The following is a 19,393-nucleotide window of genomic DNA, read 5'->3' on the forward strand; positions in this document are numbered from 1 at the left end:
CCTTTTCGTTTCGATGGGAAGTGTTGGGCTCGGCAGGGAGTACATTTTGGAGCGCTACGCTCCGCCTTAAACCAATAGGAGCAGAGCTCCCCTATGGGGCGGAGCTCCACGATATAGAACGATTAGTTACCGGAGTGTAACTCCAGTTCTATGAGTGGAGCGGAGCCCCATAGGACTTAAGGCCCTGCCGACCCTCTCTAGTCTCGCTGAAGAAAAATATCTCGGGAGGCTGATTGAGGGGAGGCATCCCCTCTTATAGGGACACCTGTACTCCTATTGGCTGTAGGTGTGTGCATAATTTTGTCTCAGGCTGATGCTGCCTTAGGGCAGAGGGTAAACCAATAGGAGCAGAGCTCCCCTATGGGGCTCCGCTCCACTCATAGAACTGGAGTTACACTCCGGTAACTAATCGTTACCTAGTCACCTTACCCCTATACTTATCTACCTCCATGCACATGTAAATATGGTATTGGAACTGACTTTTTAAATATTTCCTGAATATGGTACGCTTACTTACTTACTTTATTGTGTATTTTATATTTGTTATTCTTATTTCTCGTGTTTTTTTTCTCTTTCTAGTAATACATTGTTATTAATAATTGCATTGTTGGGTTTTGAGTTTGCAAAAAAGGCATTTCACTGTACTTGTGCATGTGACATTCAAACTTGAAACTTGAAACTGACAGCTCTTTGAAACACCCTTGTGGTCGTTGCCAAGTAACAAGGTAAACTATGGGCCATATGTCATTGATGACAAGGTAAACAATGGACAATGTCATTCTGAGCCTAAATAGTATGCCTCAACCATTTTCTCTGCAAAATGCTCTCATGGTCAACAGAGCTGATGCTTTGGCATTCTCTTAACCAGCTTCATGAGGTAGTCACCTGGAATTCATTTCAATTAACAGGTGTGCCTTCTTAAAAGTTAATTTGTGGAATTTCTTTCCTTCTTAATGCGTTTGAGCCAATCAGTTGTGTTGTGACAAGGTAGTGGGGTATACAGAAGATAGCCCTATTTGGTAAAAGACCAAGTCCATATTATGGCAAGAACAGCTCAAATAAGCAAAGAGAAACGACAGTCCTTCATTACTTTAATACATGAAGGTCAGTCAATCCGGAACATTTCAAGAACTTTGAAATTTCTTCAAGTGCTAAAATTGCTAAAAAGCAACAAATTGGATGTTTTGGAATGGCCTAGTCAAAGTCCAGACCTAATCCCAATTGAGATGTTGTGGCAGTACTTGAAACTAGCAGTTCATGCTTGAAAACCCACACGTCACTAAGTTAAAGCAGTTCTGCATGGAAGAGTGGGCCAAAATTCCTCCACAGCGACGTGAGAGACTGATCAACAACTACGGGAAGCATTTGGTTGGAGTCATTGCAGCTAAAGGTGGTACAACCAGTTATTGAGTGTAAGGGGGCAATTACTTTTTCACACAGGGGAATTGGTTGTTGCATAACTTTGTTTCTGAAATAAATATGTAATTGTTGTGTTATTTGTTCACTTATGTTCCCTTTATCTAATATTAGATTTTGGTTGAAGATCTGATAACATTCAGTATCACAAATATGCAAAAGTAGAGAAAATTAGAAAGGGGGCAAATACTTTTTCATAGCACTGTACATCTCACATATCTTGCATACATTTCAAAATCTCAATACCACTGAGGTTAGGTTTCACTTTGAATATCATTAATTGCCAAAGCCCTAAGCAAGGGAAAGTCATCCCAAAGAGTGCATAACTCTCCCTTTCCTGGGCCGTCATCCTGGCATTCTCTAAAGGAAACTTGCTCCCCAGATGTCCCACGGACGGGAACATTCTGGTACTCTTTTGGGCTAGAGGGCTCCTCGAGCTCGTCCTCCAGGAGTGGCTGTGTGGACTCTGAGCGCAGGTAGGCATGGGACTGGCTTGGTGGCTGACTTGAGTACGGGCTATCAAAGACCACAGTGGCATACGGAACAGAGTGTTGGTGTGACCCTAAGTAGCTAGGGCTGAGTGCATGGGGGGAGCCACATATGGACTCCCCCAGGTCACTGGTGTCACTGCAGTGGCACCAGGGGTCATCGGTGATCTGGCCACCCCTCTTCTCGAGACCCTTCTTAGGCAGGTCCATGAGGCTGAGATGGGAGAGATAGACCAGACTGGATTCCTGCATGTCCTGGACAGGGGGTATATCCTTCAAATAGAAAAAAGAAACATGTATCTCCTTGGTCAAACCACAGAAACATTAAATAGAATAGAATAGATGCATAAATGCCTAAAAGTTTAGTAAACCTTGTGCTTAGTAATTACCAACACACACTGATTACATGGTTTGTCATGATAATCCTAATACTGCACCTGCATTGAATCCGATGTGCTCCACCTCTTGATGCTGCTGTTGGCAGGGTCGGGGATCATGGGCCAAAAGCACATCTTCAACCTTCAGATAGGAACAGAAACTTCTATTGTTTTTATATAGCACAAACACACCAGTATTTACTGACATGAAGTCAATGTTGAGTCCTCACCGTTCATGTGTTGAGAAGCAGGCCAGAACTGAGATAATGACGAGCAATGACAGCCCAACACCAGAGGAAATAACTATCATGATGATAGCCAAGACATCTGAAAATATATGTATTTAGATTTAGGATATTTGTTTTTGACAATTTCCAGATACAGTATCTGACCTCACATAGGGTGGAGCGCCATGTGTCTGGCAAGCGAGACTAGTCCTCAAATAACACTGTTCATTACTTTTATTTAAAAGCACTTTACTCTTATGGATAAAATTCTAATACCAACCCATTGGTTCAGTTTTGAGGGTAACCTCTGATCCGTTCAGACTCCCGCCACCAGTGCTAACCATGATAAAGGCTTTGTATGAGGACGAAGGGTTGAGCTCTCCTAGAACCACCCTCCTCTTTTCCAGCTCAGCAGTCACTACTGTAAAAGAGTGACACAGCAACTGCAGTATGAGTTTACATGTTTATTTCTTTATTTAACCAGGCGAGTCAGTTGGGAATAAATACTGGTAACACTTTATTTGGATAGTCCATCTGCAGATGCTCCACTAACTATCTACTAACCCTAGCTCTAACCCTAACCTTAACCATTACCCTAACCCTAACCTTAACCCTTACCCTAACCCTTATTCTAAACCTAACCATAACTGTAGCAAGCAGTTGCTGATCAACAGATAGTTTGTTGATAGTATAACCATCTGTAGATCTAGACTATCCAAATAATGTGTGACCTAAATACTTATTTACAATGACAGCCTGGCAAAATAAGGCTTTTGTATGAACTTTCAGTCATCTATAGTTGTATCATCAACAGTGGATCATCAACAGCATCACAACAAGCATCTTTCTACCTTTGGTGTTTCCCTGCTCATTCCAGTAGAAGATCTGGTAGCTCTGCACGATCCCATTTCTTTGGCATAGTGGAATCTCCTCCCAGGTAAGCTCAATACGAGAATAAAACGTCTCCCTCACCCTCAGATTTGGGGCGGCAGATGGGGCTGCCATAAACAAAAGAGAACATTAAGGAATATATGGATTAAATGGCAATAAAAGTAGTGGTGATTACCATATCAATTATATAATGTCATAAACCTAATAGTGTTCTGATTTGTTGGTATTGTCATGCTGACAAAGTGCTATAATGTGGGTGTTTGATATAAATAGAATAGAATAAGCTTATAGTAATGGTAGTAGCAGTATCCGGAGGTGTGATTTGCTATATGTTTCCAATAGAGGGAGGCATTGTACCACCTTTCATCAGTATATTTTGCAGCTGATTCGAACTTCATTGACTCAAGGAAGCCTGCAACACCTCCCTTGATCTTGTAAAGATCTTACAAAGTCCAAGGTGTAAGGGTTAGTCTTTACCGACTTACCCTTTTGTCTAGAGTACGCCTCGACGGTTTGAGGAAGGCCAATCCCATCCTTATACCTAGGATACACAGAGATCCCATAGGGCTTGTACGGCTCGATGCTCTCTGTAGACAAAGAGAAAGCGATAACAATGGATCCAAGTTCATAAGCTTATAGTATGTGGACAAATCCTGCAAAGAAAAAGTTGATGCCGTAGATGCAATTCAATTAAAACGTTATTGTCCCTGCAGATAAATGAATTGTGCAGCCAGGAGAATTGTATATAAAAGAAGTACATAGTCCTCCAACAAACTTCTAACACAGAACTAGAGACACATGACAGGTGAATGAAACTACAGTATGTACAATGTGAATGTATACCTTATAACTGACATAAACCATACCTGATATTAGAGTGCTGGATTGATTCCTGTCAATATGGTCAAACAAGATGAGGGAAGGGTCCATTTTCCACAATGGCCTCCACTCCACCACATAGCCTGTGACACTGGATGAATGTATGCTTGTCCACTGGACCAGTAGTGATCTCTCATCATGAGGAAGGACATTGACGTTAGAGACTGCTGCCAGAGCTGGGGACAGATACAGATATTTACCACACAATATGTCACAGGTAAGCTTAAACACACATAGATTCAGTCCCAAATGACACCCTATTCCCTGTATAGTGCACATAGGACTCAAAAGTAGGACACTATATGGGTAATAGGGTGTTTGGGACGCTGACATAACACACATAACACCTTCTGCTTGTGCATATATTCTGAATTCTAAATCAAACCCTAGCCTACATCAGAGGATTGCATAGGTGGAAGCAATATGGTGACATTTCCACCCAGCCAATCAGATGAAGCTATTGCCATAATGCTGATATACAGTTGAAGTCGGAAGTTTACATACACTTAGGTTGGAGTCATTAAAACTCGTTTTTCAACCACTCCACCAATTTCTTGTTAACAAACTATAGTTTTGGCAACAGCAAAGGACTTTGTGAAGATGCTGGAGGAAACAGGTACAAAGGTATCTATATCCACAGTAAAACGAGTCCTATATCGACATAACCTGAAAGGCCGCTCAGCAAGGAAGAAGCCACTGCTCCAAAACTGTCATAAAAAAGCCAGACTACAGTTTGCAACTGCACAAGGGACAAACATCGTACTTTTTGGAGAAATGTCCTCCGGTCTGATGAAACAAAAATATAACTGTTTGGCTATAATGACCATCGTTATGTTTGGAGGAAAAAGGGGACACTTGCAAGCCGAAGAACACCATCCCAACCGTGAAGCACGGGGGTGACAGCATCATGCTGTGGGGGTGCTTTGCTGCAGGAGGGACTGGTGCACTTCACAAAATAGATGGCATCATGAGGAAGGAAAATTATGTGGATATATTGAAGCAACATCTCAAGACATCAGTCAGGAAGTTCAAGCTTGGTCGCAAATGGGTCTTCCAAATTGACAATGACCCCAAGCATACTTTCAAAGTTGTGGCAAAATGGCTTAAGGACAACAAAGTCAAGGTATTGGAGTGGTCATTCACCCAACTTATTGTGGGAAGCTTGTGGAAGGCTACCCGAAACGTTTGACCCAAGTTAAACAATGTAAAGGCAATGCTACCAAATACTAATTGAGTGTATGTAAACTTCTGATCCACTGGGAATGTGATGAAAGAAATAAAAGCTTAAATAAATAATTCTCTCTACTATTATTCTAACATTTCACATTCTTAAAATAAAGTGGTGATCCTAACTGACCTAAGACAGGGCATTTCTACTAGGATTAAATGTCAAGAATTGTGAAAAACTGAGTTTAAATGTATTTGGCTAAGGTGTATGTAAACTTCCGACTTCAACTGTATGCAATCCCCTCAGACCTACAGGAGTGCCTAGGGTGTAGGGGTTAATTTGGAATTCAGCAACAGGGATATTTCGTTTTTGCTCTGTACTGAAAGTGCTCTATCTTGAAAACTTGACATGTACTATTTATTGCGGTTGTATTAACAGTGGACTAATGAACAAAATACTAAAAGATTTAGTAAAATGTCCCTTTATACACAATCTAACTAATTATAAAGCTTTACCTCTGTGTTGAAACACTTCCACCTCAGTAGGGCTGGATGCCCCTGCAGCGTTCCCAGCACTGAGGAAGACTTTCCTTGCCCTCCCGGGAAGCTGGAAAACACAGTGGCTATCCAATGTGACGCACAACTGTCCCTTTTTCGTGGGTTGTTTCTGGAGCGAGACAACATAGGACAGGATCTTGCCATTGGCACGGAACTGCTTCGATGGCTACAAAAGGAAGAAAGGAGAGGAGTGAGGAAGAGAGGACACTTGAAGGGCAAGTTGTGTTCCACTATTACAGGAAACATAAACGTTTGTGACGTGTCAAATTTGAGTGTGTTCTGTGTGTCGTTTTTACCTTCCAAAGCAAGTGTACACTGAGATGCTTTTGCCTCTGCTCCCCAGATACCGTCATCCAAGAGTCGAGTCGTCCGGTGGGAGCTGAAAAGAAGCAGAAGTGTCCATTTTAAAACTCATCAAATGTTTGTGCCTCTCAGTTGTGTGAGGAGAAGAGGAGAATTATTCCAGACTAAACAGGTGTAGGCTATAGATTCACTGCCAAAGAGCCTAGTGCAGGTCAATACATACATTCTACCAGAGCGGAAGGATAAGAAATAGATTGAAAGATTTGTACCATGGTAGTGATACATTACAGTACATTAAATAGAATTGATGCAGGACATACCCCTCTCAAGCGTCACTGCAGTATTGCTGTTACTCCATTCGCTCCATGGACTCTGGTGATACCTGACCCGTATCTGGATGTGGTACTCTGTCCCGTGGAGCAGACGACACACCTCCATGGGTCTCTGGCGCACTAAGCGGGGCACTGATACCTAAGACACGTACGCACGCACACACAAACATACATGCACACACACACACACACACACACACACACAGTAATGTGATTATTTTTATGGTTGCCTAGTACAGTTGGTATGATAATTTATTTTTAATGTTGTTTAATCTAAATAATTTTGTTCAAATGGTTGCAGTATGTGGACACTTAGGAAATGGGCATTCTCTTACTGGTTCTTCACTCCACTGCTTGCTGTTTGCTGTTTTCTGTCGCACCTCCAAGCTCACGATGGTCACCCATGCTTGCTCTTCAGAGAGACACCAGCTGAGCCTTAGGCAGCCATACCTGTTTGGCTCTGCTTGGACCTTCAGAACTTTTGGAGGGTCAAACTTGGCTGCAATATGAGAGTTATATTAGAACTCCTGTGATGCGAATAGCTTAATCTCAATACCATGCCACAAAGTACTTGTACATAAGGTTCTGTCTTTCAGGTTTAAAGAATACAGTGAGCTTTAGAATAACTATATTTTCACAGTGTCTGTATTAGGACAGCTTCAGAGTCACAAGTGACACCAAGTTCTTATGACTGAGGCTGTCCTAATATGGACACCATATCCTGTAAATCACAGCCCAAATCACTACTTCTTTACCTGACTTCATGGGATCCAGAAGCAAAGGTGTTGAGGTGGCTTGACCCAAGGCATTCACCGCCTTGACATATATTTCTATCTCTGAGAAGAGAACAAAGCCGGTACGTGGTATCCTGTAGTGATGTGCCCCTGGCGGCAGCACGTAAGTGTTGCTCTCTTGTAAGTCCCTGTTAAGATGAAGAAATAATACAACTTCTTGAACAAATCAGAGTTACGCATCTTCCCCTTTACGTTCTTTGGATAACCACCACACCTATGCATAGTGATATTAGTAAGTGGCCCTAATGGGCATAGTAGCTAGGTTGGCGCAGAAAGCAACTTGGAAGTAACATCTAAACTGGTTCTCTTTGGATAACCACCACACATATGCAGGCATTTACAGTGGGGAGAACAAGTATTTGATACACTGCCGATTTTGCAGGTTTTCCTACTTACAAAGCATGTAGAGGTCTGTAATTTTTATCATAGGTACTCTTCAACTGTGAGAGACGGAATCTAAAACAAAAATCCAGAAAATCCCATTGTATGATTTTTAAGTAATTAATTTGCATTTTATTGCATGACATAAGTATTTGATACATCAGAAAAGCATAACTTAATATTTGGTACAGAAACCTTTGTTTGCAATTACAGAGATCATATGTTTCCTGTAGGTCTTGACCAGGTTTGCACACACTGCAGCAGGGATTTTGGCCCACTCCTCCATACAGACCTTCTCCAGATCCTTCAAGTTTCGGGGCTGTCGCTGGGCAATACGGACTTTCAGCTCCCTCCAAAGATTTTCTATTAGGTTCAGGTCTGGAGACTCCAGGACCTTGAGATGCTTCTTACGGAGCCACTCCTTAGTTGCCCTGGCTGTGTGTTTCGGGTTGTTGTCATGCTGGAAGACCCAGCCACGACCCATCTTCAATGCTCTTACTGAGGGAAGGAGGTTGTTGGCCAAGATGTCGCGATACATGGCCCCATCCATCCTCCCCTCAATACGGTGCAGTCGTCCTGTCCCCTTTGCAGAAAAGCATCCCCAAAGAATGATGTTTCCACCTTCATGCTTCACGGTTGGGATGGTGTTCTTGGGGTTGTACTCATCCTTCTTCTTCCTCCAAACACGGCGAGTGGAGTTTAGACCAAAAAGCTATATTTTTGTCTCATCAGACCACATGACCTTCTCCCATTCATCCTCTGGATCATCCAGATGGTCATTGGCAAACTTCAGATGGGCCTGGACATGCGCTGGCTTGAGCAGGGGGACCTTGCGTGCGCTGCAGGATTTTAATCCATGATGGCGTAGTGTGTTACTAATGGTTTTCTTTGAGACTGTTGTCCCAGCTCTCTTCAGGTCATTGACCAGGTCTTGCCGTGTAGTTCTGGGCTGATCCCTCACCTTCCTCATGATCATTGATGCCCCACGAGGTGAGATCTTGCATGGAGCCCCAGACCGAGGGTGATTGACCGTCATCTTGAACTTCTTCCATTTTCTAATAATTGCGCCAACAGTTATCGCCTTCTCACCAAGCTGCTTGCCTATTGTCCTGTAGCCCATCCCAGCCTTGTGCAGGTCTACAATTTTATCCCTGATGTCCTTACACAGCTCTCTGGTCTTGGCCATTGTGGAGAGGTTGGAGTCTTTTTTATTGAGTGTGTGGACAGGTGTCTTTTATACAGGTAACGAGTTCAAACAGGTGCAGTTAATACAGCTAATGAGTGGAGAACAGGAGGGCTTCTTAAAGAAAAACTAACAGGTCTGTGAGAGCCGGAATTCTTACTGGTTGGTAGGTGATCAAATACTTATGTCATGCAATAAAATGCATATTAATCACTTAAAAATCGTACAATGTGATTTTCTGGATTTTAGTTTTAGATTCCGTCTCTCACAGTTGAAGTGTACCTATGATAAAAATTACAGACCTCTACATGCTTTGTAAGTAGGAAAACCTGCAAAATCGGCAGTGTATCAAATACTTGTTCTCCCCACTGTATAGTACAGTGGCCCTAAGGGGCAAAGTAGCTAGATTGTCCAAGAAAGCATTTAAAAAATAGAATCATAATTACAATATACATTTACGTTTGACATGTAAATGTAAATCTAAATATACAACAAAGATTCACTTGTTCTCCAACAATAGCCACTTGTTACCTGATCTCGGTGTGGAGAGTGTACTGTGTGGGCAGGTGGGTGTCCTGTCCTGGGTCCCATTGACATGAGAGGGTTTCCGGTTTGGTCAGGTTAGTCAGGCAGCTAAGGTTCTGTGGTGCTGGGGGTGGAACTATGGCAATAACAATTATTGAGTGAGCAAAACAATGTAAAAGTTAGTTAACGCTCACCCCTCAGAGCCTGGTTCCTCTCTAGGTTACTTCCAAGGTTCCTGCCTTTCTAGGGAGTTTTCCTAGCCACCGTGCTTCTACATCTTTATTGCTTGCTGTTTGGGGTTTTAGGCTGGGTTTCTGTATAAGCACTTTGTGACATCTGCTGATGTAAAAAGAGCTTTATAATTACATTTGATTTGATTTTGATTTGATTTTGGAACAGAAAATGATCAAATCTTCAGAATTGCATTACAGAACTGATCATTATCAGTTCAGGTTTTTATTCTTTATCTGAGGTGAAACGTATGTTTAAAACATGTAAAGGTAGACTCAGCGATATGAAATAGATGCAGAAAGTAAACAGCATAGTGGGTCAATTTCTTCAATAACTAAGAGTGTTGACGCACAAGGCTCAATTTCACAGCTGTTTTGGTCCTGTGGCTACCACGCTGTATCAGCGCGAGGCAAACCCGTGCACATGCGCCGATACTGTGTGTGACTGTGTGAGAGCGAAGTCTTGCATCTTGCTCATCTCAATATCCGCTGAGTCTACCTTTAAAAACATTCCAATTAATTCTTATTTTATGCTCAGTACACTTAGATTTCTCAGAACTGCTCCTTGAAATGAAAGTACAGCATGTTCAATACTAGATGTTGGACATGAGGGAAACCAGGGAGGTGCGGCACTAGAAGACCTTCATATTAAAATTCCAACAGTTGAAAAATTGTAATAAAATAAAGAAATGCCATTCTTTACCATGGTCCCATCTGTAATCTTTTTATGCGGGGTAAGGGATATCCCTTACTATGAATGAAAATGGAGCTATGGTAGACTACACATACAGCACACCACTTAACAGGCATAAACAAACAAAACAAAGAAACAAATAAAAAAATGTCTCTCACATCCAGCTCTTATCTCCACTGCTCCTACGATCTGGCACGGGAAGGTGTGGAGGACACAGCACGTGAGATATCCCCTGGTGTCCGTGAAGCTAGGTATAGACACTGTTGAGTTCCAGCCACTCTGATTGGCTACAGAATATAAAACTGTGGAGATCCAGCCACTTTCATTGGCCGCTGCAGAGTTTCTACCACTCTCATTGGCTGCTGCAGGACTGCTGGGAATAAGGCGTTGGTTGAGGTGCCAGACAATGTGAATGGCTTTTCCCTTTATCAGGGGGCAGTCATCTCTGATGACGCAAGAGGCAGTCACCGGTGAACCCAAAGCCACCACAGGGGTGGAAGTATGTACCTCCACAGACGGGGACGTGTGAACCTCTGACAGGGAAGGAAAGGAAAGAGAGCCAAGAGCAGATCAATGCATCAGCAACATTGAGGGAGAAGGTTGAAAAAGGGCTCTTTAAGCCAACAAATAAATGACTTATCGTAAGATACAGCTCCATATTTCTTGCCTATATTCTCATGTCTCAGTGAGACTGAAATTACACTGATCATTTCAAGATTTACATTTCAAAACAGCATTTTTAAGAGAATGGGATGTGAAGTTTGTATTCTATTGTCTTTGTTACTGCTGGCAAGGTGTTGCCATTTAGAAATGGTTATTCATTACAAAGACAGCACTCACCATCTTTTGTTCCATTCACAAATGCCAGCAGCAGCGTGGCAAACATTGCTATCCAGGCTGATGCCATGGTGATACAAACCTGTGAGAGGGGAAGACGTGAAATTAGTGATTTTGAAGAAGAAAGGGTGAAAGTACATAGCATTCAATGGAATCAAAACAACATTTGAAATTCCTGGCCTCTTATTGATGGACAACAGTGAATAAATAGTAATGGAAACGATAATGACTGTTTTTCCAAACCTGTCATGAACATGCTGTTTGTACTGTTTGACACTACAAGCTGACATGAGTGAAGATGCATCATACACAACTGACACACGTAAACTACGAGGAACAAAAAGATTAGACAACTGTCTATAACAAACAAACACTGGGATACTCACAATTCCACAGTCATAGGAAAGGTGTTAATGACTTAAAGACTTTGATTCTAAAGTCTAGAGATGAGAGTGCACCAATCACCAATGGCAAGATTGCCATCAGCCGATGCCCTCAGATCATGCTTGTGTCTCTGTATGGTCTTTGTGGAAAGAGAGAGGGCGGTTATTTCCTGTCTGTCATGTGGGACTGTTCCCTTCTGGGAGTTGACTGGGGTTTGTTGGGTTGTATTCAGGTACACTGTAGCAAAATTTGTGCGCTTCTTATTGGACAAGATCAGCTTGTCTCTCTTCTTTTTCTTCCGTTTGGTGCCTAATGAATACGACTGTTGTTTTTACAACCTCTGTGTTATCTCTATCCTGAGAAGGCACATACTGGTGACAGGCAACTGAAAACCACATCCTTGTGAAACCTCTTGTGAAATTTAACTAGGCCCTCATGGCTAAGATGGAGGATGGCATGATCAAGGAGAGTGTGTGTTGGGAATTAGATTATAGCTTGTTTGAGGGCGGTGACATCCTTGATTTCTCTCTTTCTCTCTCTCTCTTTCTCTCTCTCGTGCTCTCTTGCTCTCTCTCTGGTTGCAAACCTCTCAAACCTGCCCGTCTCTCTGCCAGTCGACCAAGGCTCTGTATGTTCTGAACCGTTGCCAAATAATGTATCACTTAGTATTCAAAATCACTGAAATAGGGAAATAACTGATAACATTACATCCTTGTGAAACGTCTTGTCACCCTCTAGCAATGGACCAATCACAGCCTTGCCCCCATTACTGTTATTTGGCTAGAATACATACGCCAACTGGGTGAAATGTAACTAGGCCCTCATGGCTAAGATGGAGGATGGCATGACCAATGAGAGTGTGTGTTGGGAATTAGATTATTGCTCGTTTGTACATCCTTGATCTCTCTCTCTCTCTCTCTCTCTCTCTCTCTCTCTCTCTCTCTCTCTCTCTCTCTCTCTCTCTCTCTCTCTCTCTCTCTCTCTCTCTCTCTCTCAAACCTGCCCGTCTCTCTGCCAGTCGACCAAGGCTCTGCAGGTTCTGTAACGTTGACAAATAATTTATCATCACTTTTCACAATTCACAATTCAAAATCACTGAAATAGGGAAATAACTGAGATAGACCAGCGGAAATTGAAATGTGTTTCTGAATTTGGTTACCCTTTGGTTACCTTTCAGCGGTCAGGAAATCAAGTAATAAAGTGACTGTAGATAATCTGAAAAACATTGAAATGAATAGAATGACAGTAAAACAGTTATGCCATGTGTTTGCTGAGTAGTTAGATGAAATTCACTACGATTGTGTTAATTTTCCACTTTGATGGCACATTTTCTGTACTGCTAACATTAACTTCCAGTCATTTTTGCTCGCATTGCTGGTGCCATTGTATTGACTTCTTCCGGCAATTATGCAAACAGTTATGGGATATTAGAATCCTCTTGTCCTAACCTGTATAGTTTTGACCTAGAGTAGGGGATGGAAAAGGCGTCTGCTTTTTAAATGGCACCCTATTCCCTACATTTGGGACGCAACCTATGTAGTGGATGCATGATGCGAGGCCAATGAAGTCTTCTTCTATTTACTGCTTATCAGCTGTCTGCATAAAGGCCTCCACTTCTCTCTTCCTCCTTTGCTGAGTTATGCCTTATTATTATTGCAGGGAGCTAATTGCCTACGGCTCCTAAATGTGCCTTGCTGCCTCAGAGGGAGAGAGAGAGAGAGAAAGTGGCAGAGAGAGAGAGAGTGACAGACAGAGCATGACAGAGGGAGAGCGAGAGAGTGACAGAGAGAGACAGACAGAAAAGAAAGTTATTACATTTGGAGTGATTTCTTTTGTCACCGGCTAGCTTGTCGCTCTCTAGCACCATTATTTAGTATGTTTGTGAACGTTAATGAGAATGCCAATTTCCTATTTTCCATTAAAGGAAAGCAGTGTTTTGATATATTTTCCTTCTATAGGCTAACCTATCAGTGTAATATAAATATGTCAGGATGGTCAATAAACAAGCTTAATTTATGTAAAATGTTTGAGTACCTTCAGAGGCCATGTCTATAGGCATTCCATAGAATGGTTGGATTTTATAATGTCGTTTATAAGTATGGGTGGACTTTTGTGCCCCAAAAGGTTGTTTTTCCAAACTACCTACAATATTCTCACAAAAGCATGTTATTGTTTCAGAGTGATTTTGACACCCTTTGTTGTGTAATACAGCATATGTGACAAAGATAGAATAGAGTCGAGAACAATATTTCAACATGTTCTATACCTTGTTCCTCTGTCTCCCCTTAAACTTGTTCTTCTCCTAAGCCATTGTGGTAAATGTTACAACAGTCCCTCTTTCTCGATTAAGCAATATCTTCTAACAGGGTAACAAAGTTAAAGCTGTGACTATTTCCCTTTTGTTTCTCTTCCTCCGCAAATCTTCAATTGTACTTTTAGTTAATTTGGTGAACATATTAGAGATGTGTACGAATCCTTATTTGACAATCTACCCTTTAATTTTCCATGAGAGGTATCTTCTTTGCTGGAACTTGACCTGAGACACTAGACTTCTAAATCAGTAATAATTTGTCATAAAAGCAAAAGAGTAGAAAGAGGAAAACAATCTCTTTTACATCCTCTTTTGCATATATTGACAGCACACAAACATATTATACCTATTACAGAATGAGCGATATACTTGTTTTTTCCCCATTAATATTCCAAAAGAGTATAAGTAGTATGAGTGCAGACAGTGATCAGCTAGTAGTGATGCCAAAATTGTTGTATAATTGTCACATTAAAACTGAAAAGGTCATGACGTCAGGTTGGATTCAAAACATTTCAAGTTAGATACATGTACTGATTACATAAGTCACTAAATCCTATTCAATTACCAATAGGTAAATCATTTGACATATCCACACAGTTGAACAGGGAGACTCAATTTCCTAGTCTGAGCTTCTCAGACTCACTCACTCACTCACTCACTCACTCACTCACTCACTCACTCACTCACTCACTCACTCACTCACTCACTCACTCACTCACTCACTCACTCACTCACTCACTCACTCACTCACTCACTCACTCACTCACTCACTCACTCACTCACTCACTCACTCACTCACTCACTCACTCACTCACTCACCAATAACAGATATTTTGTTCTATTCCCCCCCTCTCTTCTGTAGATTCAAGTGAATCAGAAGGAAAAGGCTTGGTAGGCAGTGTGATTCAGAGATAAATAAAATCCATTAGAGAGCAACACCACTCACCACACACAGCCCCAGCACCAGGAAAGACTTTCATCAGACTCTGGTGTAGATAGGATCAGATGGCGGAATGGAGCTCAGGTTTCAGGGCCACTTGAGTATAACAGCCAGCCACATCCTTATTTTGAATTCACCATATACAGGAAAGATGACATGACGTGGGGTGTTGGGGCCCATAACAGGAGAGATATGGAAGTCAAGTTAAACATCTTGAAATAAATAAATGAGTAATCTTAGAAACCCAGATGAAAAATCTCACATAATTGAGTCAGATGCTCGATGTTACATGCGTTTGTCTACGAGAGTCAAACTATTTGAAATAAAGATTATTATTTTATTTTAGAATTATTCACATTTGGAGGATCACATGTGTCAATTGTCAGAAATGTTTGGGGTGTGGTTGAGTGTTCTGAGAAGGTATGTTTGTTCATCTGTATCAGTGTTTGACAATATTCCAAAATGTTTGTTACATTAAGTTATGCCACTTCAATAATGTATTTTGTTTGCAGTCTATTCATACTGTATCTCTGTGTGTTTGGAGATACAGTATGTTGTTCAGGCTCCAAGCAGCATGTTGAACCCATCTTCCTAAGCCCATTGTTTTCAGTTGTGTATTTCAATTGCAATACTATGTGCTTAATTAAAAGCAGTGGCAGACTGAGAACAGAAATGTTCCCTGGCATTTGTAACACACCAGACCAATTTCTTTCTTGAGGCCCCCACACCAGCCATTTTTCCCCACTCGAGGCCCCCATTATTAGCCAAATAATGATCATTTTGAAAAAAACTAACAAGTCAGACAGGCCTAAAAATGGACCAGCTTAAAAGCAGTGGCTGCCTGTTTTCTCTCTTTTTTTGTCAGATAGGTTGTTTGTCCCTGTTTTTGGTTAGCTTTTGTGAACTCTGTCATCAACAAGTCAAGTACCTGTAAAAGCACAGTTGCAGTGGTTGTTAGATCTATCCAAATAACTGAGAAGTAAGATGTCATTTACTGTCTACTCCTTACAAGCAAACCTAAACCTTTATAAATGACAGCCAAAACCCAGTTTTGAGCTCTTTCATAGAAAGGCTCTAACAATGAAAATACATGTTCACACACACACACACACACACACACACACACACGCACGTGCAGGTGGGAGGAGGCGAGATCAGGTGGGAACATTCTAGTTAATTATCTTTTATAGAAAACATATCAATTCACTCGTAACAACAAAAGCATTATGAAACTTATACTTGATCAAATAAGCCTCACCTATCAAAATAGCAATTCACCTTTAACTTGACCAAATTTGACACTCTCTCATTGCCCCCCATACAATAACTCCTCACTTGGTCTTCTCACAGTATAAGCCTCCTCCCGCATGCATCCAGAGTCAATCCTCTCGCTTCGCCTCTTCCTCTCTGGTATGGCCTGGACAAAAGCTGCTAATTTTGCTACCAATGAGAAACATCTGAAGACAAATAGGAATGAGGTATTAGAACTATTGACTGGCCAGTAAAGGCATCCGCTCTTCCTGTTTGTCACATTAAGACAATATTTTTCATATAGAAACATGGCTTCAGATTCCAGTAATATTGTACAGAACACCAATATCTCAACCCTGACAGAAACCTAAACATTTTGAAATCCTTTCATATGCAAAGTTACTGTAAACAAAAAACAAACATTTTTTATATACAACTATTTAGCAAAAACGTTGAAATTGAACTTATAGTGCATGAGACTATGTTGCATATCTACAGTTCCCTTATCTAGGAACAGCATAAGAGTTCGATATGACCTCCTGTTCTTGAGTTTCCCACATTAAGTGTCATATACACCACTGTCTTCTCCAATGTGTAGTGGCCCCTCTCTGTCTGTCTAACCTTTTGTTGCCTTGGTAATAGAAACAGCTCTTAAATGTGATTGTAAACTGTGCCTTGACCCTCAAGGGCACTCGGAGACAGTCACCATGTCACGTTTATTAGCTTATTAAATTGTAAAATGATTTTGTGTCGGAGGCCTCGATTTCAAACATCGAGGCTCACCCACTCAACTTTTCATCTAACTACCGTATCCACGCGCTCCCGCAAACCATAATGAAACCTAACTGTTAATCAGAGGGCGCCAGAGAGAGAATTAAAGGCATGCATAACCAAGTCATTGGGTGAAAATCAACAGAGAAAAGAGAAGTAGACACTAATTAAAAATGCATTAACTGATTATCGTGCAGTTGACATATTTTGCTTGATCATTTTCTTTAATCAGCGTTAATGAAAGGAGTGCTCTCAATCTACTGGGTATTACATGTTACATCTCAGTGAGCAGTAAAATTAGCTCGGGGCCCCGAGCGACCCGAGCTGATGATAAACCGTCCTCGCTTGATTGGGATTCCTGTGTATGAACTGTATTTTACTGCTCACTGACTGTCTCTGCCCTTTAGCTTCTTACGCAAATTAACAGAGACTCACCCAAAATTAGACATTGTATGGGAAATATTCAGCACCGTATATTTTCCAGGGCATCCCTGTTGAATGCTTTCGACACCTTGTAGAGTCAATGCCCCGACGAATTGAGGCTGTTCTGAGGGCAAAAGGGGATCCAACTCAATATTAGGAAGGTGTTCCTAATGTTTTATACACTCAGTGCATATTTGTAATAGATGTACATCAAATCGCTTACTGCAAAGAGTAATGAACCGATAATGTATTCAAGATACAAATTATGGATAAATCGATACACCTTTGAAGCTCCCCTCATGGATTTAGCTATACATTTTTACTATACAACATTTACAATATGTGACTCACTTGTTTGACATCAACACATAGTTTGTCCCCCTGACCCCTGCTGCTTGGCTGGATTAGTGTTTTTGATCTGGCAGTAGTCAGAGAAAATAGGACTGTGGCTGCATGCACTTCATAGCTGTCTCTGAGAAGCTTGGGGATAGAAATGGGAAGGGTGAGAGAGAGAGAGGGAGGGTCAGACAGGCTCAGACTCACGCTCCTGCTCCTTACATGCACCCAATCCACTCCTATCTAGTACCTGTCAAATGCTGGCCGCAAAATGGAATTGACTATTGATTTCCCCCTAACCACAGGTCAGTGGCGCTGGCAGCCTAGTGGGCTCACAGAGAGAGGCTGCTGTGGGAGGGAGGACAAGAGGAGGAGAGAGGGGACGAGGGAGGTAGGGAGTGAGGGATGGATGGGGGGAGAGAGGGGTTAACCACAGTCTTATTAACCACATTGTGCCTCCTGGGATTGCGTGTTAAGTAACTCCGAGCCAGGTGAACCTTCACCAGGTGTATTCCACTGAGTCATCCCACCTAGTGGATGATAGGTCCCTCACCACTTCACGCCTGCCCACACACCACGCATTTGACACATGATGTATGACCACACTCTCCTGCCCACACCTCCTTTAAAAACCCAGTTAATTGCTTCACTTTGTTCTGTCACTTACTTTCCTATTTGCGTCTGAGATTGATTTATGGCGTGTTCAGTATAACCTTATCCGCCTCGCCCTCTTTGCACTCCTCAAACTGCCTTTCAGTGAGAGATGAAAGCTGGGAGTGACATGTAAGGTCCTTTCACTGAATGCAAAGGGAACGGATTCCATGCTTTAATTAATCACACCAATGGCACATTCAATTGGGTTTCTCTTGCCTGCTCTCCATTCAAAAAGGCAGAAACTAATGTGCATACTGTATATTGTCCTTAATGCCACTATTACTGTCCTGGATCTACTAAACAAATGGCCAGTGGGAAGTGGACTTATCTCAACAGAAGACCAAATTTGAGGTCTGAAAACAGGTGCAAAAGTTTGATTTTGGAGTGTCATATCCCTTTAACATGTTGTAAACTGCCTATAGAGTGAATCCAAACATCTTGAAATCCCATAAGATATTTCCGAAGAACTCTGCAAAGCAAATTAATGTATGCCTTTGTTCAAATGTTAAAAGTCAGAAAACAAACTTTGTTCGATTCTCAGCACTGGTGTGGACAGCAGTGCAATCCAATATGACACCAGCTTGCTTGCACCAATAGATGGCACTCTGGTAGCATCAAGCCTTCTGAGATCAGTAAGGTTCGGAGGAGCAGTTGGACACATTTGACAGTAGATCATGTGAGTCCTACAGCAAATAAACTTGAGGTTAATGAAGTGTAGGCAGAGAGGAAGAGGCTAAGAGAGAGGATGTACTCTGCCCAAATTCTGCCCACATTAAGCAGATCATTAATTATTAAGCAAGTGAGGAGTTTTTGTATGGGGGCAATGAGAGTGTTGAATTTAGTCAAGATAAAAATGTATTGCTATTTTGATACGTGACACTTATTTGACATAATGTAAGATTCGTTCTGCTTGGCTTGTTACGAGTGTGCAGATATAAGTGTGATGCACATGACATCCTGGCAACTTTGGAGACAATAAGTAGACCAGAGCCAGCTGTTCCCTCTCTTGTGTGAGTATGCCAGATATAGAGTACCACAGAG

At 41.7% G+C, this 19,393-nt stretch overlaps 1 protein-coding gene across 3 annotated transcripts; it reads right to left on the reverse strand.

Moving 5' to 3' along the window:
• Nucleotides 1-1,074: 1,074 nt before the first annotated feature.
• Nucleotides 1,075-15,022, reverse strand: LOC311140475 (granulocyte colony-stimulating factor receptor-like). Of its 3 annotated transcripts, XM_084175550.1 has the most exons (17): nt 14,924-15,022; nt 11,669-11,805; nt 11,286-11,364; nt 10,604-10,978; nt 9,528-9,657; nt 7,394-7,560; nt 6,974-7,137; nt 6,627-6,777; nt 6,300-6,382; nt 5,962-6,169; nt 4,266-4,454; nt 3,885-3,986; nt 3,360-3,506; nt 2,789-2,929; nt 2,512-2,608; nt 2,342-2,423; nt 1,075-2,177 (listed from the first exon to the last, which is right to left on the reverse strand). In XM_084175550.1, the coding sequence occupies exons 3-17, from the start codon at nt 11,350-11,352 to the stop codon at nt 1,671-1,673; spliced, it is 2,610 nt and encodes an 869-aa protein (XP_084031676.1). In that variant the 5' UTR covers nt 11,353-11,364; nt 11,669-11,805; nt 14,924-15,022; the 3' UTR covers nt 1,075-1,670. The 3 variants fall into 3 exon arrangements, with proteins under 3 accessions (XP_084031676.1, XP_084031677.1, XP_084031675.1); XM_084175551.1 differs by lacking the exon at nt 11,669-11,805 and having other exon boundaries at nt 9,528-9,645; nt 14,924-14,984; XM_084175549.1 differs by lacking the exons at nt 11,669-11,805; nt 14,924-15,022 and having other exon boundaries at nt 11,286-11,666.
• Nucleotides 15,023-19,393: the final 4,371 nt, after the last annotated feature.

This window comes from Coregonus lavaretus (genome assembly GCF_964263955.1).
Source record: "Coregonus lavaretus genome assembly, chromosome: 13".
Classification (NCBI taxonomy): Eukaryota; Metazoa; Chordata; class Actinopteri; order Salmoniformes; family Salmonidae; genus Coregonus; species Coregonus lavaretus.

Coding starts and splice junctions, on each gene's coding strand:
- LOC311140475 (XM_084175549.1), bottom strand. CDS start 11,427: ATGCTATGTACTTTCACCCTTTCTTCTTCAAAATCACTAATTTCACGT. Junction 9,658..10,603: donor AGTGGAGATAAGAGCTGGAT/GTGAGAGACATT, acceptor TTATTGCCATAG/TTCCACCCCCAGCACCACAG. Junction 2,424..2,511: donor TGCTTCTCAACACATGAACG/GTGAGGACTCAA, acceptor TCCTATCTGAAG/GTTGAAGATGTGCTTTTGGC.